The sequence below is a fragment of the Littorina saxatilis genome, linkage group LG1 (assembly GCF_037325665.1).
Source record: "Littorina saxatilis isolate snail1 linkage group LG1, US_GU_Lsax_2.0, whole genome shotgun sequence".
Classification (NCBI taxonomy): Eukaryota; Metazoa; Mollusca; class Gastropoda; order Littorinimorpha; family Littorinidae; genus Littorina; species Littorina saxatilis.
Genome location: NC_090245.1, coordinates 89,365,540 through 89,386,392, shown reverse-complemented (window position 1 = coordinate 89,386,392; position 20,853 = coordinate 89,365,540). Strand labels below are relative to the sequence as shown.

Below are 20,853 nucleotides of genomic sequence, written 5' to 3'. Positions count from 1 at the left end.
TAGTAGTTGCGCTAAGAAGGATAGCACGCTTTTCTGTACCTCTCTTTGTTTTAACTTTCTGAGCGTGTTTTTAATCCAAACATATCATATCTATATGTTTTTGGAATCAGGAACCGACAAGGAATAAGATGAAAGTGTTTTTAAATTGATTTCGACAATTTAATTTTGATAATAATTTTTATATATTTAATTTTCAGAGCTTGTTTTTAATCCGAATATAACATATTTATATGTTTTTGGAATCAGAAAATGATGGAGAATAAGATAAACGTAAATTTGGATCGTTTTATAAATTTTTAATTTTTTTTACAATTTTCAGATTTTTAATGACCAAAGTCATTAATTAATTTTTAAGCCACCAAGCTGAAATGCAATACCGAAGTCCGGGCTTCGTCGAAGATTACTTGACCAAAATTTCAACCAATTTGGTTGAAAAATGAGGGCGTGACAGTGCCGCCTCAACTTTCACGAAAAGCCGGATATGACGTCATCAAAGACATTTATCAAAAAAATGAAAAAAACGTTCGGGGATTTCATACCCAGGAACTCTCATGTCAAATTTCATAAAGATCGGTCCAGTAGTTTAGTCTGAATCGCTCTACACACACACACACACACACAGACACACGCACATACACCACGACCCTCGTTTCGATTCCCCCTCGATGTTAAAATATTTAGTCAAAACTTGACTAAATATAAAAAGAATGACGAAAATATTGAAAGTAGCTTTTTGATATTGCTCTTTTTTTGTAGAAATTAAAAATAAAAGCTAAGTACGTTATTTTCCGATCGATGGTTTGCATAAGCCAGTGCACAGCGGAAGCTACATGAAAATTAAAAGTTAAAATGGCCGACACCGCAAACGCGTCTCAGAGCAAGCAGGAAGATTCCGAGGAGATTGTAATCGAGCCGGAAACTGCACTAGAAGAAGAAGAGGAGGAAGAAGCACAATCTCAGTCACAGAATGGCGAGAATAAAGAAAAAGATCGAGACAAAAACAGAAGGTATGTCGCCGACCAGCACAAAATGGCGTGGGTTCCCGTTCCTCAAAGTTAAAGAGGAAGAACATTGACAATCATGTGATTGTGAATGTTCACAGCAGAAACTGACGGTCAAACGACGAATGACACATAAAACAATTAAATGCATAGGAATTTAACTGAGTACACGCACGCACACACACACCCCAACACACACACATACACATGCCAGTGACACAGAAATTTAAGGAGAGACTCAGAGAACATACATGATGAATGCATTCAAAACTGACTGCTGTCTTATAAACACGCGTGCTAAACGGACTGCTGTCTTGAGGTAGATTTTAAAAAAAGGTCTACTAATTTGGATGGACTTATATCATTAATAATTTTGGTCAGTCCTTGTAGATTGTGCACATCAAAATGCAAGTTGCAACAGTGCATTTTTACGATTGTAACCAGGCATGGCCAAATCGTCTGCTGCCCAGGGGCAAGTAAACATTCTGCCAACTACTAGTAGTAACCGTCTGGCAGCTCACCCAGCTGGCCAGTGAAAATTCTGGTAAAATGCTAAACAACTCTTCTTTGTGTTATTGAGTTTCAAAGCCATGTACTTACTGCACATATATGCAGAAACTTTTGTCCTTAAAAACACCACCATATCATTGTCGTCTTAGATGCACTATTTGCACTTCGGTCAGGCTTCGCTACTTTGATTCCGACCGACCCCAACCTGCTGACAAAATTTTATGTTTAAAGACTGATGCCAAAACAAGGGGAAAAACAAACAGTATACGAAAGAGAACAGATTGACCATTTTAAAAAAACAAGGCTGATAAGTGAATGCCAATAACATTAACAGCCCGATAGGAGAGTATCATGTTGGGAGTTTGATGAGGAGATAATGGCGCATTTTATTTTTGACAAATTCTAGGAATTCAGAAAGACAGAAATACTGTAACCCATTTTTTCTTTGCCACAGTATAACCCGAGTTCAAAAATATGAAGTCGCGTAAAACATAGACTGCTCAGATTTTGCTGCTTGTGTCACTGTCGGTGAAGAACCGCAGAGCAAAAGCCTGACAAGACACCAGTTTAGAAAGCCTATTCATCACTGACTGTGGCCCAGTTGTTGATTGTTTCACAGCTTTCATTTTAGGTGTATAAATAAATCTGATACTGTGATAGTCATTTATACAAACAGTAACAGTGTGACATCATTTATTTGTATGGAATTTCTGACGGGCTAATGACTTTGAAGTTACTTGCCTGGCTGGTGATTTACATTTTTGAGATTTGTCCATCCCCATGTAACTACTAACTGTAGCTTGGTACTTCAGATTGTGATCATGATAATCTTATGTGATCATCAGAAGTGGGGGCAGGTCTGCATTAAGACTAGGAGAAGTGAAGATGATCCATAATTTTAGTCCTTGTCTGGCTTATGTGAGGTTCATATTCTTGAGTTCAGGTGTGTCATCACTTCACCATTATTTTTTTATTTTGCAGACGCGACAGAAGAAGATCCAGGTCACCTCGCAGGTCCAGGTCACGATCAAGAGACAAAGACCGCCAGAGGAAACGAATAGTGAACGTCAGCTCAACACGGATCATTGTGAAGAACATGCCGTATGAACTGAAGTGGCAGGACATTAAAGACATGTTCAGAAAAGAGGGTAAGCATGAAGTAATCAGAGAATGATTGTACAGTTTTACTCTCATACCTAGTGTGGGAAGGAGGGGTGGGGCTTGTCCACCTGCCGGCCAGTAGCCACATGCACTGATGTAGTCAAACCTTTGCTTGTAAAACCTTTCCTTCTTTTCTATTTTTTATAAGGAGAGGTTGAGCATAGACAAGTGCCTGAGTGCAGTAAACGCATGCCATTGATTGCACAGCCCACCCTTGCATAATTTCTTATAACAGTATGACATAGACACGTTTTCATTTTACTATCTTGTGTATAACTATAAGGATATATATACATACTGTCATGTATTTTTGCCTGATACAGAGTTAACTTTATATCGGCACTCCTTGAGTCCTTACTGAAGTTTATGGCAGATACGGAGATAAATCCTTTTTTTTTTATTTTTATAAATGAACAGACTATCTTTACTACTTTAGCCATTTATTTTGTACAGGTCGACATCATAACTGAAGTAGGATTGACCACCTGTCTTAGAATCTGAGGGCAGAGTTTGCGAAACTGAAGAAAAATCTTTGCACAAGATACATTGTTTGGAATTCATTGTCTCTCACATGGACAGCGTTTAAAGGAAATGGAAGAAAATCTAATAGAAAGTCTCTTTTTGCAGTTGGGGATGTGGCGTATGTGGAAATGATTGCAGGAAATGATGGAAAACAAAAAGGAATGGCGTAAGTATCTGCTCTTGTTTGAAAATCTTCCATTCGTTATGGCAGGCATTCTAGAGATGACCCCCCGCGGGTTAGGGGGAGTCCCATATTGGTTGGGACGAGAAAGAATTTACCCGATGCTACCCAGCATGTCGTAAGAGGCGACTAACGGTTCTGTTTCTCCTTTTACCCTTGTTAAGTGTTTCTTGTACAGTGGAACCCCTCACAAGGACCCCCCTCTCTAACGTCTACCCCGCCACAACGACCCTTTTTTTTTTAACCGATGTGTTTCCTTATATAGTTGTCACCAGTGTAGTGACCACCCCGCTATAACGTCTAAGGACCGACCTAACAGCTTGTGTAACGACTTTGTCAGACAAAGCCAAGACTCTCAGTCAGCGTAACGCATCACTGACAAACCGGTTATAACCAGTTATAACCGTCTCGCGTAAGCAAAGGCACTAAACCGCTGAGAGGTGTGATGGTTGGGTGGGCTGAGTAAACATCACAAACCAATCATCGAGAAAACAAACTCGTGTGACCAACATCAGTCAGAATAGACAGTCTTTGGACAGAAGAGCAGTGGAGATCGACATGGCGTCTACAAATAAAATAAAATATTTAACTCTCGAAAATCGAGTGAATGTTGTGAACAGACACAAAAAGGGAGAAACTGCCATCGCGATTGCAAAAAGTCTTGATGTTGGAAAATCGCAAATTCAAAGAATTATCCAAGACAAAGAAAACATTCTGAAAAGGTGGGAAAGTGGTGACAATGCCGATCGAATGCGATCAAAGCGGCAGAAGACAACATACTCTGACGTAAATGAAAAGGTTTGGGATTGGTTCCTGGCTGCCAGAAAAAAGAATTTTCCGATCTGCGTGTGCGGCGAGATCAAAGGCAGGTCCGTTGTGATAGCTGGGTGGCCTTGTTTATAGACACTGACCTTCTTCCCAGGGGTCATTGACCCAGTTTTAGCTATGAGAGGTGGTTCCCCTTTCATATCTGAGAGAGGAAACACTTCCTGCACCCGGGTCAGTGACCGAGTTTAACCTATGGGGAGTTTAACCTATGGGGCGGTCTCTTTGATGTCTTGAGAGGAAACTTGGCCAGGGTAGTTCATGCACCAGAACTGGTGGACACCATGGACAATGTCAAAAACATGAAATCGAAGCAGTTTGCTTGAGGAAACGGTCGTCAGCAACTCAAACTTCTCTGTTTTCTTTTTTTAAGAAAATCTGACTTTCTTTGTGGCCCCCTGACCCCGCCCCCTCCCCTGTAAGGACCCCCCTCCATAAGGACCGATTTTTGTCAAAATTTTCAAGGTCGCTAGAGAGGGGTTCCACTGTATAGAATATAGTCAATGTTTGTAAAGATTTTAGTCAAGCAGTATGTAAGAAATGTTGAGTCCTTTGTACTGGAAACTTGCATTCTCCCAGTAAGGTCATATATTGTACTACGTTGCAAGCCCCTGGAGCAATTTTTTGATTAGTGCTTTTGTGAACAAGAAACAATTAACAAGTGGCTCTATCCCATCTCCCCCCTTTCCCCTATCCCATCTCCCCCCTTTCGCCGTCGCGATATAACCTTGAATGGTTGAAAACGACGTTAAACACCAAATAAAGAAAGAAAGAATTCTAGAGATGAGTTAGGTTCAGACATGGGATTCTTCCGTAAATTTACGGAATTCCGTAAATTTTTAGGCTCCAGGGATCATTCTTGAGATTCGTGCAAATCCGCTGAGAAAATTTTGGGGTATATGAAGTAATAGACCCAAGTTTTTCGGCCGGTCCGCTGATCGCGACGCTCCATTCCATACTATTCTTGAACGGTTGGTTCCTAAAACGGTCAGACAGTTTCTGGTCGATCCGTATGGGAACGCGCTCTTTGTCTCCTACAGTCACCGTTTCAACGTAGCTATCGGGGATTCAGTCTAAGCATACCGTATGAGAATGATTCGGCGCCATTTTTACATCGCTTCGAGCCACCTGCCAAAATGATGAGGAAGCTAAAGCGAGACGAAACCGTTCTTGCCTGGGAAATTGACCAGCAGAAGTACAAGAAAAATCTCTGGAGATTCGACTGGCTCGATGAAGTTGTATCATTGAGCTGGAAAGACGAGAAAGGCCAGAAGACGCAAGACGTGAAAGTTGGCGATGCTTTAGACTCATAGCTGCCAACCCTCCCTAGAAAACCGGGAAATTCCCGGATTTTCCCGAATAGTGCAAAAGTTTCCCGATTAACATTTTTTCGAGTATAGTTATATAATGACTGGAGTGTATTTTCAAGCGCCTGTACTCGGCGTAGTTTCACTTCTGAACTCTCGTTCAGTGCGAGGCTTCGTCACACAAACGCTGTGATCAAAATCGAAACTAAACGAGAATAGACGAGATTTGTGGCTAGCGCATGCGCTTCAGTCGAATGTGGATGAGAAGCAGAAGAAGAAGCAGCAGCAGACGACCACAAAATGAAGAAAACAATGGTCCAGCGGCCGAAAGTCGGCCCAAAAGTTCTTGTAAAATTTCAAAAAGAGTTACAAACAAGAGTATGACTTCATCTCCGAATCGACAAGACGCGGCATACATTTCGCGTTTTGCACCAAGTGCCGCGAAGATATCAGCATCGGACCACAGGCGAAGGTATCGTCCACTGGACTACTACTATCACAGAAAGTAGTCTTTCTGTGATAGTAGTAGTCCAGTGGACGATACCTTCGCCTGTGATCGGACATGGAGGCCGGGGGGATATTGAAGCTCATTCAAGAACAGCAAAACATGAACGGAACCGGGGGACAGCCGTCGAGAAGACGAGAAAGATTACCCAACTGTTCGCTTCAGACGTCGATGTTCGAACTATGAATGCAGAGATGAGTTTACCATTGCCGAAGTTGGAAGTAAAAAAACCACCTCCACCCCCATCTCCACCCCACACAGGCAAATGAACTTCGTTACTATTCAGTAAATTACATCCATTACGTTTTAGTTCTAGTTTTAGAAGCCGGAAAGGAAAACAAATTCTAGCAACTGTTAACAGAGCAACAACATGCAGTGATTGATTCAAGAAACCAATGCATTCTGATGATTCTTTTTTATTTTTTTTTAATTTTTTTTCTTCTGATGATGGAAGATGTGACTGTCAAGAAGTATGAAATACTGTAGAAGGAAGCTTGACGTGCATTGGTAAGTCACAACATCTACTCTCTCTCCAGCTCATTTTTCCTTTTTTGTGAAAAAATTTGCTGCCAGAAACTGGCAATTATAATCCTCAGAATACACCAGATTGCACCATTTTGCATTCTTTTTTTCAACAAATTTCCGGGGGGGCATGCCCCCGGACCCCCTAGCATTCTAGGCGCTTTGCGCCGTCGGCTCGGCGCTTTGCGCCGAGACGCTCATTCCTCCCTATTTTTATCTGGGAAAAGTTGGCAGCTATGTTTAGACTTGATACATGCTGTGTTTAACACAGTGCAAACACACCATTGTTGTCTCCGTGAAAAAGACACTAAACTTGTTGTGGACTCTGACAAACTATTTTCTACTCATGGAAAACAGTTCTGCTTTAATTCAAGGTGAGGTAACAACAAAATTAATTTTCTTTCATATGTTTCCCTGCTGTTTGAATTGTTGTTATTGCCATTGATATAGAAGCTCTATGATTAAGCTGAAATATGCATTTCAGGGCCATTTTTGTGTGTCTAAAACACTAAAAACCTTCGCCCCCAGACCCCGACCAGGGGCATTGCCCCTGGACCCTACTGGGGGCCTTCTGCGGCCCCCAGACCCCCACCTTCTTTTTCCTTAATTATCACTTTTTCTGAATCCCATGTCTGTAGTATCATTTGGCTATAACGTATAATTATAAGTTTGGATGTGTATGGGAGAATGTTGTTCTACTGCTAGAAACAAGAAAATCCAGATTATGATTAACATTTAAAAAATTCAGGACTACATGATCATTGAAACGACAACAAAACTTGTGAAGTTTTACTGACTTCAGAATGGTCACTTGATTAATTTTTAAGGTTCCTTGCAGAACTAGCACTACATGTATGGGAAGAAACGTCTATGTCTACATTTTATACAATGTGCTGCTCTTTTTCAGGGTGGTAGAGTTCAAGGACAAAGACACCACAAGAAAAGCTATTGAAACCATGCACCAGTACAAAGTTCATGACAGATACTTGGTTGTCAATGAGGTGAGACTTGGGGTTCTTTCAGACTGAACTATTAGTGTGTGTGTGTGTGTGTGTGTGTGTGTGTGTGTGTGTGTGTGTGTGTGTGTGTGTGTGTGTGTGTGTGTGTGTGTGTGTGTGTGTGTTGCTCAGCTTACCACATATAAATCATGAAGCTTAAGTTGCCTGCTTTGCGATTCAGCAACATGTCTGGTGTTCACACTGTCTTTCTCCCATTGCTTTGTCTTGTCTTTTGGAGGTCTTGAAACATTATCGGAACAGGAAGAGTATGTTGTGTAGGTCTTAAGATTACTGTAAAGAAGTATACATTCTGAGTTACTTTTTATTTTTCCACATTTGATTTATATTTTCTATATTGTGGGCAGGAACGTGAAAAAGACAGACGCATGCTGCAGGCCATGGGTCACATGCCAGGAGGCGGAGGAGGGGGAGGAGGAGGAGGAGGCGGTGGCGGCAGAGGGGGGATGGGGGATATGCGAGACAGAGGCATGGGAGGGGGTATGGGAGGATTAGGACCAAGTAGCATGGGGGCTGTAGGGCTGGGTATGGGAGGGGGTATGGGACCAAGTAGCATGGGGGGAATGGGAGGGATGCTCAGCACTCTTGGTGCAGGGGGACTAACTCCAGAAATTCTGGCCCAGCTTGGCATCGAGGGACCAATCTCCAACACCGTCTTTGTGGCCAATGTGAGTACATCTTTCATTTGTGTTGTAAGACAGTGTGTTTTTCTGGATGCAGTGTTTGTCGTGTTGAAACTGAAAAGAGGGTATGTTTGTAATGTAGAAAATGTGGGCATGTAAGTTTCAGGGACTTGCAAAATTTAGATGAAACATCAGCTGTTGCAAGACAAGTTTGTTTATATGTCTTTTGATGCATTTTTCAGAGCCTATTGAATATCTAGGATAGGACTGTTTATAGCTGCTTTGCCTTTAGATGGCAGGCAGTTAGATGTACACTACATTGGGGTGTGCACGTTAAAGATCCCACGATTGACAAAAGGGTCTTTCCTGGCAAAATTGTATAGGCATAGATAAAAATGTCCACCAAAATACCCGTGTGACTTGGAATAATAGGCCGTAAAAAATAGGATATGCGCCGAAATAGCTGCGATCTGCTGGCCGATGTGAATGCGTGATGTATTGTGTAAAAAAGATTCCACCTCACACGGCATAAATAAATCCCTGCGCCTTGAATTCGTGTGTTGAGATATGTGCGCGATATCAATTACATAAAAAAATAAAAAATAAAATAAATCCCTGCGCTTAGAACTGTACCCACGGAATACGCGCGATATAAGCTTCATATTGATTGATTGATTGAGTTAGACTGCCTCTTTAGCAAGTCCCATGCCAGAAGGTGTAGGTGTGTGTGCGTTTTCTCCCTTTTTAAGACTGATTACAAGACCTATGAAGAAGTGTTTGTTCTCACTATCTGGCAGGGTAGCTGTTTTAATTTTGAATTAGCCTCAGCATAGTGTAACATTGTGTTACGGTGACATTGCAGCTGGACTACAAGGTGACATGGCACAAACTGAAGGAAGTGTTCAAATTGGCTGGCAACGTGGTGAAGGCCGACATCAAGGAGGACAAGAGCGGAAAGTCTCGAGGGATGGGCACTGTCACATTCGAACAGCCTTGGGAGGCCGTCCAAGCTGTCTGTATCCTTTCTGTAGTTTCATGGTCAAAATGAAATTGATGATCATGCTCTGTTGCGCTCATTTGTTTGAATGTTCTTTTGGCTGTTAACGTTTGAACGCTTGTTTTCTATCATATTTCCCCTGATCGGATCTTTTGAATAAAGAGCATGTGTGCGTAAGTAATGAAAATTAAACGAAAAAAAGCCCTGCTTAGGGAAAAAGAGCGAAAGTGTCACCAAAGGCAGAAGCCTGCAATATGTATTACCAAGTACCAGAAGTTCTTGGTAGAGTTTAGCTGTGAAAAATGTATAACTAAAGTCACATGGAGACATGGTTTAGTTGCTTTGAAACATTCGTTTTGTATTTATGACACTGCAATTTTTTCAGCGTTGAGTGCATCAAGCAAGAAATTAATTTGGCAAAGTCGACTTCATAAAGGCTACTTCACGAAGCTTACTGCACGAAGCATTGGCACTGAATGTTTGAGGTCACATGAGTTTAGGAAAACACACGTGCTTAGCAAACACATCCAGTGATCAGCAAGCAATCGGTAGCAAATCATGACTCCTATGTGCATATTTCGAAAGACGAGGGTATCATATTGAGCGCACGCTGCATAACACACACATCAGAGTTAGTTGTTCATCCTGATGGCAGGTTAAACCGATTGGAAGGGTGATACTTCGTACTTTGCCTTGTTTTGAAAAGCTTGTCCTGGTAAAAGGAGCTCTTACTCTACCACACCACTTAAAAATCCTGACAGAGTTATTTCAGGAAAACTTCTATTAAAGAAGGCCTTCACGGCTCCTGTTCATTCAAGTGAAGTGGGTGTAAAATAAACATGTAATAATGATAAAAATGTATGGTTCCTTGACATGATACAGCAATGTTCAACAACCAATCACTGTTTGATCGGAGAATGATAGTGCGCATGGACAAGGTGCCAGACGACCAGCCCCCACCAGGCCCCAAGCTGCCAAGTTCGTCTTATTTTTATTCACTTTGTGATCTTTTTTTGCATTAACTACTTTTTTGAAGCATTCTCAGTAGCTATCAATCATACTGTCTGTATCCTGAACTTAAATCAATAGGCAATAAGGATCGTTGCCCTGCAAAGGGATTTCCTCATAAGCGTGAAGAAGAAGATTCTAGTGTTGTTCCCGGACTCAGAGGACAATAGGTCAGTGAAAGCATTGTATTGTCGGAAGACCTCCTGCATGTCAAAACTATCGGTTGGGGATATAGTGATGTGAACATATTTTGGTATGGTTACGCTTAGTTATCCTGTTAATGTCACACAAGCATGTTTCAGTATCAAAGAAGAAAAAGGCACATGCATTATGCAGATTTGATTCTTTCACAAGAAGTGTCTCCTGACCTGAGGAGGGTTTCTGTGAATATGAGTTCAGTGGACTGGCACTTTTTGTAGTGAATTGTAAACATATTGACATTGTTGTCTTTTCCCTGCAGGTGGCCTGAAGTCAATTGGCATGGGTCTGGGACTGGGCGGTTGTCCTCTCACCAATACTCAGTTGAGTTGTAAGTATTATATAAGTGTGTAAAACCGTTTCATTTAAATATATACTCAGTGTAATTATGTATGGTCAGTAATATGCCATAACCCTTTAATCCAGCTGGTTTTTTTGTGGGGAGAACAGAGTAGTTTTACGTAGACTGAAAAAAGAGGGGTAGTTGTTTGGTATCTTTGGGCACCACTGTCGTTGAGGCTTATTGGTATTGTAAGTTTGAAGTGTGGGTTTTAGCGAGCAGAAAATGTAGCAGCAAAAATGTTGTAATAGTGTAACTAAAAATATTTTACTTTTGAATAGGCAGATATGGTCTGCGTTAAAGCTTTCATGCCTATTTGTGTTGGTGTATATGGCTGGATTGAAATGTTTCTTAACCGCAATGTCATCACAAATTCCCAACCTTGGGCAATTAAAGATTCTGTTCTGTATTCTGTATTCTGTGTATACATTTTATCTTTGACTGTTGTTGAAATTTTTTTTCTTGTCAGATGTTAGCCTGTGTGTGTTTGTGTTGTAATTTTGTTTGTTTTCAATTTACATTGTATTTGTAGGTGAAAATGACTCATCTGCTTGTTGATTTCTTCTTGCAGCTGTTGGCACGGGTGTGGGTATGGGAGCAGGGTTGGGGGCGTCTGGTTTAGGCGCTGGGGGGCTGGGAGGAGGGCTAGGGGGGGCTGCAGGCCTCGGCCTGGGAGTTGAGGGCCTGGGGGGTCTTAGTGCCAGTAGTCTCAGCGCACTGTCAGGGCTCGGCTTAGGCGCAGGATTGGGTGGTCTGGGTTCCATGGGTCTTGGCGCAGGTCTCGGAGGGATGGGTGGGGGTCTGGGAAAGCTGGGAATAGAAGGGTTAGGGGGCATGGGGCTGGACTCTGTCCTTATGGGGGGAGGAGGAGGGGGCGGTGGGTATGGGGGTTCCAGTGACCGGGGGGGTCGCCGTGAAGAAAGAGGTCAGCGCTTCACTCGACCCGACAACTGTACTGTCCTTGTCAAAAATGTGAGTTCTGCAGAATTATTTTCTTATTATTTGATATTCATGCTGCTTCATTTAATGAATATAACAGCATGGAAAATCAACTCTGAAATCACTTATTTACCCACACTGATTTCATGTACAAATTCTGAATTATGTTGTTGCTCTAGCTGAGAGTGCATTGTCTGAGCTGGGAACAGTTTTGCTTGATCTGCTGAAATCAGTAATGACCAGAGGGTAAACTTTTGCAGCTTTACTGATTTCTTCTGCACGGTTTCAGCTGCCGTATGCTGTGACATGGCAAGACCTTCGTGAACGGTTCCGAGAAATTGGTAAGTTTGGTGTTTGTTTTTACCTGTGTTTTTTTCTGGTGCCATAAGCAAGTAAATGTACAAAGGCTTTTCTTTTCTTTTTCTTTTTTGTAATAGAAATTGAAGGGAGCAAGAGATGTAAGGTGCATTTTGATGTGTGTAGGTATTAGGTGCAAGAATTCAGCTCCATTGTGAACAAACATTTGAAAGCTACAGGCTGGGGGCAGGGAGATAATTCAGTCGGTAGCGGCGCTGGCTTGAAACCAGTTTGTTGCTATTGGCGTGGGTTGACCCCCATGTCGGCGGGGAATTTATGTTCAACTTCATGCAGACTCTTTTCGGTGTTCAAACACCCCATGCGCACAATAAAGAACCTAAGTTCACAAGGAAAGTCTCAGGTTTTGAAAAAATGAATCCAGGCATGCAGGGAAAACAAAACATGGGTAGCGCCGTACTGTATGGCAGCTCACTTTCCCCACTGTTTGTTCGTTCATGGGCTGAAACTCCCACGGCTTTTACGTGTATGACCGTTTTTACCCGGCCATTTAGGCAGCCATACGCCGCTTTCGGAGGAAGCATGCTGGGTATTTTCGTGTTTCTATAACCCACCGAACTCTGACATGGATTAAAGGATCTTTTTCGTGCGCACTTGGTCTTGTGCTTGCGTGTACACACGGGGGTGTTCGGACACCGAGGAGAGTCTGCACACAAAGTTGACTCTGAGAAATAAATCTCTCGCCGAACGTGGGGACGAACTCACGCTGACAGCGGCCAACTGGATACAAATCCAGCGCGCTACCGACTGAGCTACATCCCCGCGCAGACTTTCCCCACTGAGAATGCAGCTTGAATTTTCATGAGGATAACCTCACAGGACTATGTAGGATACTGTATCCTTATCCTTATTTTTTCCTTTTAATTGCAGTGTATTGTTATTGACCAGCATGGCACATCTGTGTGTGTGACAGGTGAGGTGAAATTTGCGGAGATCAAGCTGGAGAAAGGGCGGTCGACAGGCCAGGGCCTGGTGCGCTTCTCTACAGAAGATGATGCTCTGCGGGCTATTGGTATCCTTGGTTTATGGGCCATAGTGTCTACCTTTGGTTCATTCATATATAATGCCATATGATTTTGTGTTTTTGTTTATCTTCAACATGAGGGACTGCACTAACTTCTGTGACTGAAACCCATTTAGTGTGGAAGCCAGATGTGGTAATGAATAGAAGTTGTACTTGCATACTCGCTGCGGCGGGCTGCAGACTTTGCCCGACAGACTGGATCGAAGATATAGCATGGCTGGGAACACAGAAGAAGAAGTACTTGTTTTCTATGACAAACATAACCAAGAATTAGGCTAATTATATCGTCTTCAAAATAAAAAGGACAGATCTTCTTGTTTCAGATGTAGATGATTTCGTGGGTTGTTATTGCTGCTTTGATGTTGCTTAAATAGTGTGCAAGATTTGTGTACTATCTGAAATGTATCTGCCAAACTCTGGTAATATCTGATCCTTGACTGTCTTCAGACAGCATGGATCAAACCCGCTTTGAAGGACGGACCATTGAAGTGCGAATGTACCGAGGCTGAATCGCTTGCACTGAGCTGTTGCTAGTGCTACCACCGGACCCATGTGGACACACTGGACCAGTGGCTGTCTTGATACGTGGTGTATGTATCTACAGATGAATATGCATGGTCTTTGACCTTTGAACCGGTTTCTGAGTTTTCGTCATTGGAGGAGGAAGGATTGTTGGTGGACAAAGTTTTTGTTTCCTGCTTCATCTATGTCGTCGCCTGTTTCATCCTGCTGTTTGGAGAACCTTGTGCTAAAGTCTGTACTACGGAGCAGTTGCACATTGTGCGCTACTGTGTTGTTTACTCTGAATTCAACATCTTATTTTTGTGAGACATCTTCAGACACTGTTTATTTGGTATTCGGATAAGAAGTTCATTTTTTTCCGAGTTGTTCTTGTAGATTTCCTTTCTTAGCAGGCTCAATTTTTTTGAAAGATCAGGTCTGTGCTTTGTGTGTGTGTGTGTGTGTTTGTCCTGTCACTGCCTTCAGTTTCAATGATGTTTTAGAAAAATAGAAAACTTTTGCCCCCAGAATAAGCTTTTCCGGGCAGGAGTAAGCTATTATTTGGAGATTTTAATCGGCAGTTCATGACTGTGTTTTTGTCGTTCTGTGTTTGATTCATCGAGTTTTGTGTTCGAGTACAATAAAGGGTCTCGTAATCAGCCTTGGTCTTCACTGCTATTTTTACCTGGTTTGGGTCATTGGTTCAAGCTGGTGCTGGTAATGTAAGTTATATGTTGACAACATTTTCCAAAATTAAATGTTCTATACACTGTAAAAGATCTACACACAAAAAGTAAACTTTTGGTGATGGAATTCTGTCCTTTTAGTTGTTAAAGCCTTATATTTTCTCCAGTACTGGTTATCGTATTTTCCAGTATAGCTTATCATAAACAACTGATGTAGATGTTGCCCTTATCAGGGCCTAGCATTGTAAGCCGTTCAGCGTACTTTACGCCAAAATAACATCTCCAGTACGCGGAATTCGATTTGGTGTACGCCAAAATGCAAAAACCTATTATTCCCAAACGGTAAACCCAAACAGTCCCAGCTTTCGTTTTGTGCGCCGTTCGGTTCAATTCTCAATCGGTTTGACAGTTTGCTTGAGCACGCACTTCCTCTGGCATCGCGTGAGCATGCTTTGTGCCGGTGTTTTGTGGCTCTAGACTTGAAATAATGTCTTGAAGCGACATTGTTGAACGTGGTCAGCCATTCAGTGAGAAAGAATCCAGGTATTCCTGGAAGTGGGAATGGCTGGATTTCGTTCTGAAGGCGGAAGGCAAGTCAGAAGAAGTAATGTGTCGATACGGACTATGGCTCCGAAAGGTTGCTATTTCTGTGAAGGCATAATTTAGTTGCTCAATCTTCTTTGGGGGGGGGGGGGTCATTTTAGGTCAAAAATCTCTAACAAATCTTCAAATTCAGGGGGCTTTGCCCCTGGACCCCACTGGGGGCCCCAGACCCCTGCCTTTGTAAGCTGAACTCACTTTTCCAATGCTAGGCCCTGCCTTATAATTGAACGTGAGTCGGTGCTCTTCATCCAGTAACTTTCCGACCCTTGTGAAAGTTAATTTCTCTGTTGACTAACCAGTTACGGGCGTAGTGGATAAGACATCTGCCTTCTAATTGTGAGTTCAATTCCCGGCCGCGGCCGCCTGGTGGGCTAAGGGTGGAGATTTTTCCGATCTCCCAGGTTAACTTATGTGCAGACCTGCTAGTGCCTTATCCCCCTTCGTGTGTACACGCAAACACAAGACCAAGAGCGCACGGAAAAGAACCTGTAAATGTGTAATCCATGCCAGAGTTCAGTGGGTTATAGAAACACGAAAATACCCAGTATGCTATCCCGAAATCGGGTATGCTGCCGGAATGGCGCGGTAAAAACGGTCATACACGTAAAAATCCATTAGTGCAAAAACACGAGTGAACGTAGGAGTTTCAGCCCATGAACGAAGAAGAAGAAGAAGAAGAAGACTAACCAACATGCAATTATTTTAATAATTCTTCTGTATGTTGATCAAAAGTTAACTATCAGTAAATTTCCTGAAATGGAAACTGTCTGAACATGTTTTGGGGGCACTCAGATAAAGATGGTAAATTTGGTTCAACAGTTTCAAAGAAAGTCAACAGAGGTATCGGTGACTGTGTGTATGTGAGATGTCTGTTTGTGATCGTGCAACTCGGTCTCCAAGAAATGATGTTTGTGGTAAGAAGTGGTGTCTAACTGCACTCTTCAGAGACGACAGGTCCAGTCCGCGGTTGTTGCCTCAGGGAACGAGGCTCAGTGGATTTGAGCGGTTGACTGGGGATGAAGTCTTGCAGAGGAAGAAGTTGCTGCAAAATTCGTCAAAGTGGAAGGCAAAGAGGAGAGAGTGGTGGAGTCAACATAATAGGAGTGGTGTGGTTGAGGTGTGTGACGGAGGGGAGTGTGGCAAGTTGAGTTGAGAGTGTTGTGTCTCCTGTGGTGGCAAACGTCTCGGGTTGGTATTGGTAAGATTTTACGCTCTTCTTTCCCTTGCTGTTTGAGCTCAAATCACATTCCTCTGCTTCCACAGTTCACAGTGCGTCAAGGGCAGTCCTGTTTTGATTCATCTTCAGCAGTTTGTCCAAACATCGGCTATGTTGGTTGATTGGTTGATGGAACTTAGACTTAATCAATAGTTAAGACTAATTTTCAGGGTGATTTCTTATTTTCCCAAGATCATTTTATTTAACTTTTGTGTGCAAATGTTATATCACATAATTGATTTTATTTTGTGGTTGTGATTATTTAACTTTAAACAAAAAATCTTTTTTTTTAATCGCCTTTTTAAAATTATTTTACTTGTTTCTGCTGTTTGCTGCTTGCTAGACTAATCTTAGAAAATTGTCAGTGTCAAGTATTTTGTTTCTTTTGTATGTTCTTGTTTTCTTCAATGTGAATTTCCCTTTATTGAAGTTCTGCAGCTTGTTCCTTTCATTTTCCTAGCAGAATCACAGCAATACACACCCTCTCTCTCTTTCTCTCTCTGCAAGTTTGAATAATGTTCTGTTCCGTTCACCTGCACCAGAGAAAGCAGTGGGATAAACAGTTAAAAGTTAGTTTGTTTGTCCTGTTTGACTCCCATCTTGTTAAGTTTGTGCTTTGCTGTTTGTTTTACAACACATGCTTGCTGAATTTGTCAGAGTCTTTTGAATAATGCTATGCAGCCATTTGTGGAAAAGTTGTCTGCAATCAGTAGTTTGCTGCAAATGTCTTGTAACTCTTAACTGCTGAAGCTGATTTGAGCGTCCTCAGTTGTGACAAAGCTACCAATCCAAGATTCAGAAGATGTTACTTGAACTAACCCTGTTTTGTTTTGTGATGCTTGTTGTCATCAGGAGTGTAGTTTTGTCCGCAAAATCTTGACGTTTGTCAAGTGTGGCGTTGACTGAATTGCTGTGGTGTTGTGGTAAATTTCTACCAAGGTGTAAGTATCTTGAACTGTTCTGTTGGGATGTTTGTTTCACTTTCAGTCTTGTGTTGGCTTTGTCAAAGTTGACTCGTGTTTGGGTAAAAAGCGAGAGCAACAAATTGAATGGCTTGTTTTTTGGTCTGTTTGGGGAGGTTTAAATGTGATCATGGTTTCGAAATGACATCGATTCCTTTGCCTATTTTTCGTATGGAAAAAAAAGGGATTCCTCAGTCTTTTCACATGGCGTGTTCAAAGGCAGGGTGGTTGAAACTTCATTTGTAATGGGTTTATGTGTTCTGATGTCGGTCTGGGGCGGCTAATGGACTTTGTTTTGGAGGCATGGTGCTTTGCCATGGGGTTGGAGTTGGAGCATGCTGCTTTTTACTTCCTTTTTTTATTTAATTTTTTTTATAATCTTTCTGTTCAAATTTGTACTATTAAGCTGTTTTAGTTTGAAATGATGTAACTTGAAAGTAAACATCAAATTTCAGTTTGTTAGTTGTCGGTAAACTGAGCAGAGCAGTCTGTTATGTGTTTGCACTGAGCACCAGTTTAAAAGGTGCAGGTAATCGAAATGATGCTGGGTATCTAAGAAATTGTGTGTTAAAATAATGGAAAGAAGTTTTGTAACCTGTGAGCTCTGTATTGCAGGATGCCATGAGCGGCAGTCATCAGGCATGGGAATTGAAAAAAGTAAAAAAGGCTGAAAATGTGTAAGTAATAGCAAAGTCGATGATGCGAAGCGCCTAGCCCTGCTAGGGGGGTTCGGGGGCATGCCCCCCCCTGGAATTGTTTTTCTCCAAAGAACCCAAATGTGCAATTTGGTGTCATCTGAGCTCCAAGTTTGCCATTAAATTCAGTTTTTAGAACCATTTTTGCCTCCCCCATTTATTTTTTTGGCGGACACTTTTGCTTTTTCGGCGGAACAAAACAAACAAAATCGGCGGAAATTTGCCTTTCAGCGGACAATTCCCATGCCTGAGTCATACGTCGTGACCTGGGTCTACTGAGCCAAGGACCAAGAGACGGAGGGGCCAGAGCTCGATGTAAGTGTGTGCTTTTAGATGTAAACATCTCCAGAGGTTTTACAAGTTCTATGCCACCGCGTTTCAGTGTCTGCTTATATTTGTGCAGATCAATTGCATTTATAACAGTATATGAATGAGCGCTTCTGGGGTGATAACGCAAGACAACTCCTGTGATCTTGCCGCGAGGTGGCGCCAGTTACCAGCCGAAAGAAAGAAGGGGCATAACCTCACCAGAACCGACCATTGTCTGTTTACCGTATAAAATGCATGACTTACACAAGGACTGTTACCAAACCGATATGCTATTTGGGACCAATGCAAGGTTTTGTCTTTCTTGTGTGATCTTGCCGCGAGGTGGCGCCACTTACGAAAGAAAGAGGGGGCATAACCTCACCAGAACCGCCCATTGTTTAGAACAATGACATTCAGGCAGAAACCCAAGCCCACATTTTTGACTCACATGCGAAGCAAAAGTGAGTCTATGTACTCACCCGAGTCGTCCGTCCGTCCGTCCGTCCGTCCGTCCGTCCGGACGTCCGTCCGGAAAACTTTAACGTTGGATATTTCTTTGACACTATTCAGTCTATCAGTACCAAATTTGGCAAGATGGTGTATGATGACAAGGCCCCAAAAAACATACATAGCATCTTGACCTTGCTTCAAGGTCAAGGTCGCAGGGGCCATAAATGTTGTCTAAAAAACAGCTATTTTTCACATTTTTCCCAGTTTCTCTGAAGTTTTTGAGATTGAATACCTCACCTATATATGATATATAGGGCAAAGTAAGCCCCATCTTTTGATACCAGTTTGGTTTACCTTGCTTCAAGGTCAAGGTCACAGGAGCTCTTCAAAGTTGGATTGTATACATATTTTGAAGTGACCTTGACCCTGAACTATGGAAGATAACTGTTTCAAACTTAAAAATTATGTGGGGCACATGTTATGCTTTCATCATGAGACACATTTGGTCACATATGATCAAGGTCAAGGTCACTTTGACCCTTATGAAATGTGACCAAAATAAGGTAGTGAACCACTAAAAGTGACCATATCTCATGGTAGAAAGAGCCAATAAGCACCATTGTACTTCCTATGTCTTGAATTAACAGCTTTGTGTTGCATGACCTTGGATGACCTTGACCTTGGGTCAAGGTCACATGTATTTTGGTAGGAAAAATGTGTAAAGCATGTGAGTCGTATGGGCTTTGCCCTTCTTGTTGTTGTTACAGCCCAAACATTTTTCTCTCACTGATTTAAGAAAACTGTTGTGTTCTGTAAGAAGAAAAGAGCTCTTGTAGGTTTATCATTTTTGGCTCACGCAAGTGTAGCCTATGCGACCGTAACTTTGTCTGTCTGTGCGTGCGTGTGTATGTCTGTGGTAGAAACTCTAACATTTGAAGACGTCACATTACATTGACGTCACATTATGATGTAAGAGGGTTAGACGTCACGCGAAGGAAGTACTGAAAGTCTCGGTCATTATTATTTTGAGCGGGCCGAGACTAGTTGGCAGTCGTGTCCCTGTGAGTAGGCTACATGCAGACAGACAGATCTAGATCTAGTGTCTCGCTTTCTTGCACAGTTTCACCTATGCTCTTTGTGTGTGTGTGTGTGTGTGTGTGTGTGTGTTACTGTTTGTCGATTTCTTACGTGAGCCTTGATGGCTTCGCCTCTTGTTATACCATAACTTTTTAAATTCTGTAACATCTGCGCATGGTCATTGCAGGGGGACTCAGCAGTCATGGGCTTTGTAAGGATATGAGAACGTCTAGAAAATGAATTAACAAAGCAAACAAAACAAACTGGTACATGACAAAAGCAACAACCAGCATAAAGAAAACACAAAGCCAGAAAAATGTCTATGGTTTTTGGGGAACTTTTCTGTGTATGCTTGCTTTGGGTAGCATATTTGCTGTTGCTGCTAAGACTAAGAGAAATGAAGCTGCTGTTTTTGAAAAACAATTTCAGCGAACAAATGTATACAAAGGCATGTACCTGCATGCACACACACATAGTGCAAGTTATAGCTATCTTTCCTCCCAGAACTGGGCTTTACAGTTTTGTTTTTCAGCTTACTGCTTCCGGATGTTGAATGGAGATATCACTGACCTGATTTCTTACACTTTTTTTCTGTTTTAGAAATCTGATGAGATGGACCATCATGGTGGACTTCCAAGTGACAACCGAAATCGTCAAAAGATTTACAGGTTACAGTATTTGCTGACAAGGGGAATTGGATGATACCTGATGATCCATCTCTGCTCTGCAGATGTGGGCAACAACAGTCTGCACTACAGTGCAACTTTTTCTTTGTACTTGTTTCTGGGAAGGGAATGTCTGCCCTTTAACTTTATCGTCTTGTACAGGGGTAGGTGTGGGGAGTGCTTGAGTGTGTATGGATGTGAATGTTTGTGTGTATGTACGGATTGATTGGTTGATTGAATGTACAAGCAAAGAATGGAGAATGATTGGAAACATATTTCAACAGAAAAGAAAGTTGGACCACAACCTCTGAAAATCACACTCTAAACTTTCCCACATCTAAAGAGCAATTGTGGTTGTACACTTTTAGCTTGGGTGTATCCAAATTGAAATTTGAAAGTGAATTGGGGTGACCTGTTTATTTATTTAATAAAAAGAAAAGGAAATAAAGAGTAAACTGAACAAAATAATCTACCAGTGTGTGTGTGCGTGTGTGTGTGTGTGTGTGTGTGAGAGAGACCTCGTTTTAGCGTGCAAGATGAACACAATTCAAGTATCTGCACAAACTGACTTCTACTTGGGCTGGGAAACAATCATTTTCAGAGATTTATCTGGAATATTCAGGGACTTTATACCA

At 42.0% G+C, this 20,853-nt stretch overlaps 1 protein-coding gene across 1 annotated transcript; it reads left to right on the top strand.

Annotated features, from left to right (window-relative positions):
• Positions 1-819: 819 nt before the first annotated feature.
• LOC138983465 (myelin expression factor 2-like) lies at positions 820-20,686 on the top strand. The gene is made up of 14 exons (XM_070356762.1): positions 820-1,007; positions 2,493-2,659; positions 3,300-3,360; positions 7,442-7,535; positions 7,898-8,218; positions 9,036-9,189; positions 10,053-10,148; positions 10,639-10,707; positions 11,288-11,688; positions 11,945-11,996; positions 12,944-13,042; positions 13,502-13,644; positions 15,790-18,032; positions 20,154-20,686. The coding sequence occupies exons 1-12, from the start codon at positions 850-852 to the stop codon at positions 13,561-13,563; spliced, it is 1,734 nt and encodes a 577-aa protein (XP_070212863.1). The 5' UTR covers positions 820-849; the 3' UTR covers positions 13,564-13,644; positions 15,790-18,032; positions 20,154-20,686.
• The last annotated feature ends 167 nt before the right edge of the window (positions 20,687-20,853 follow it).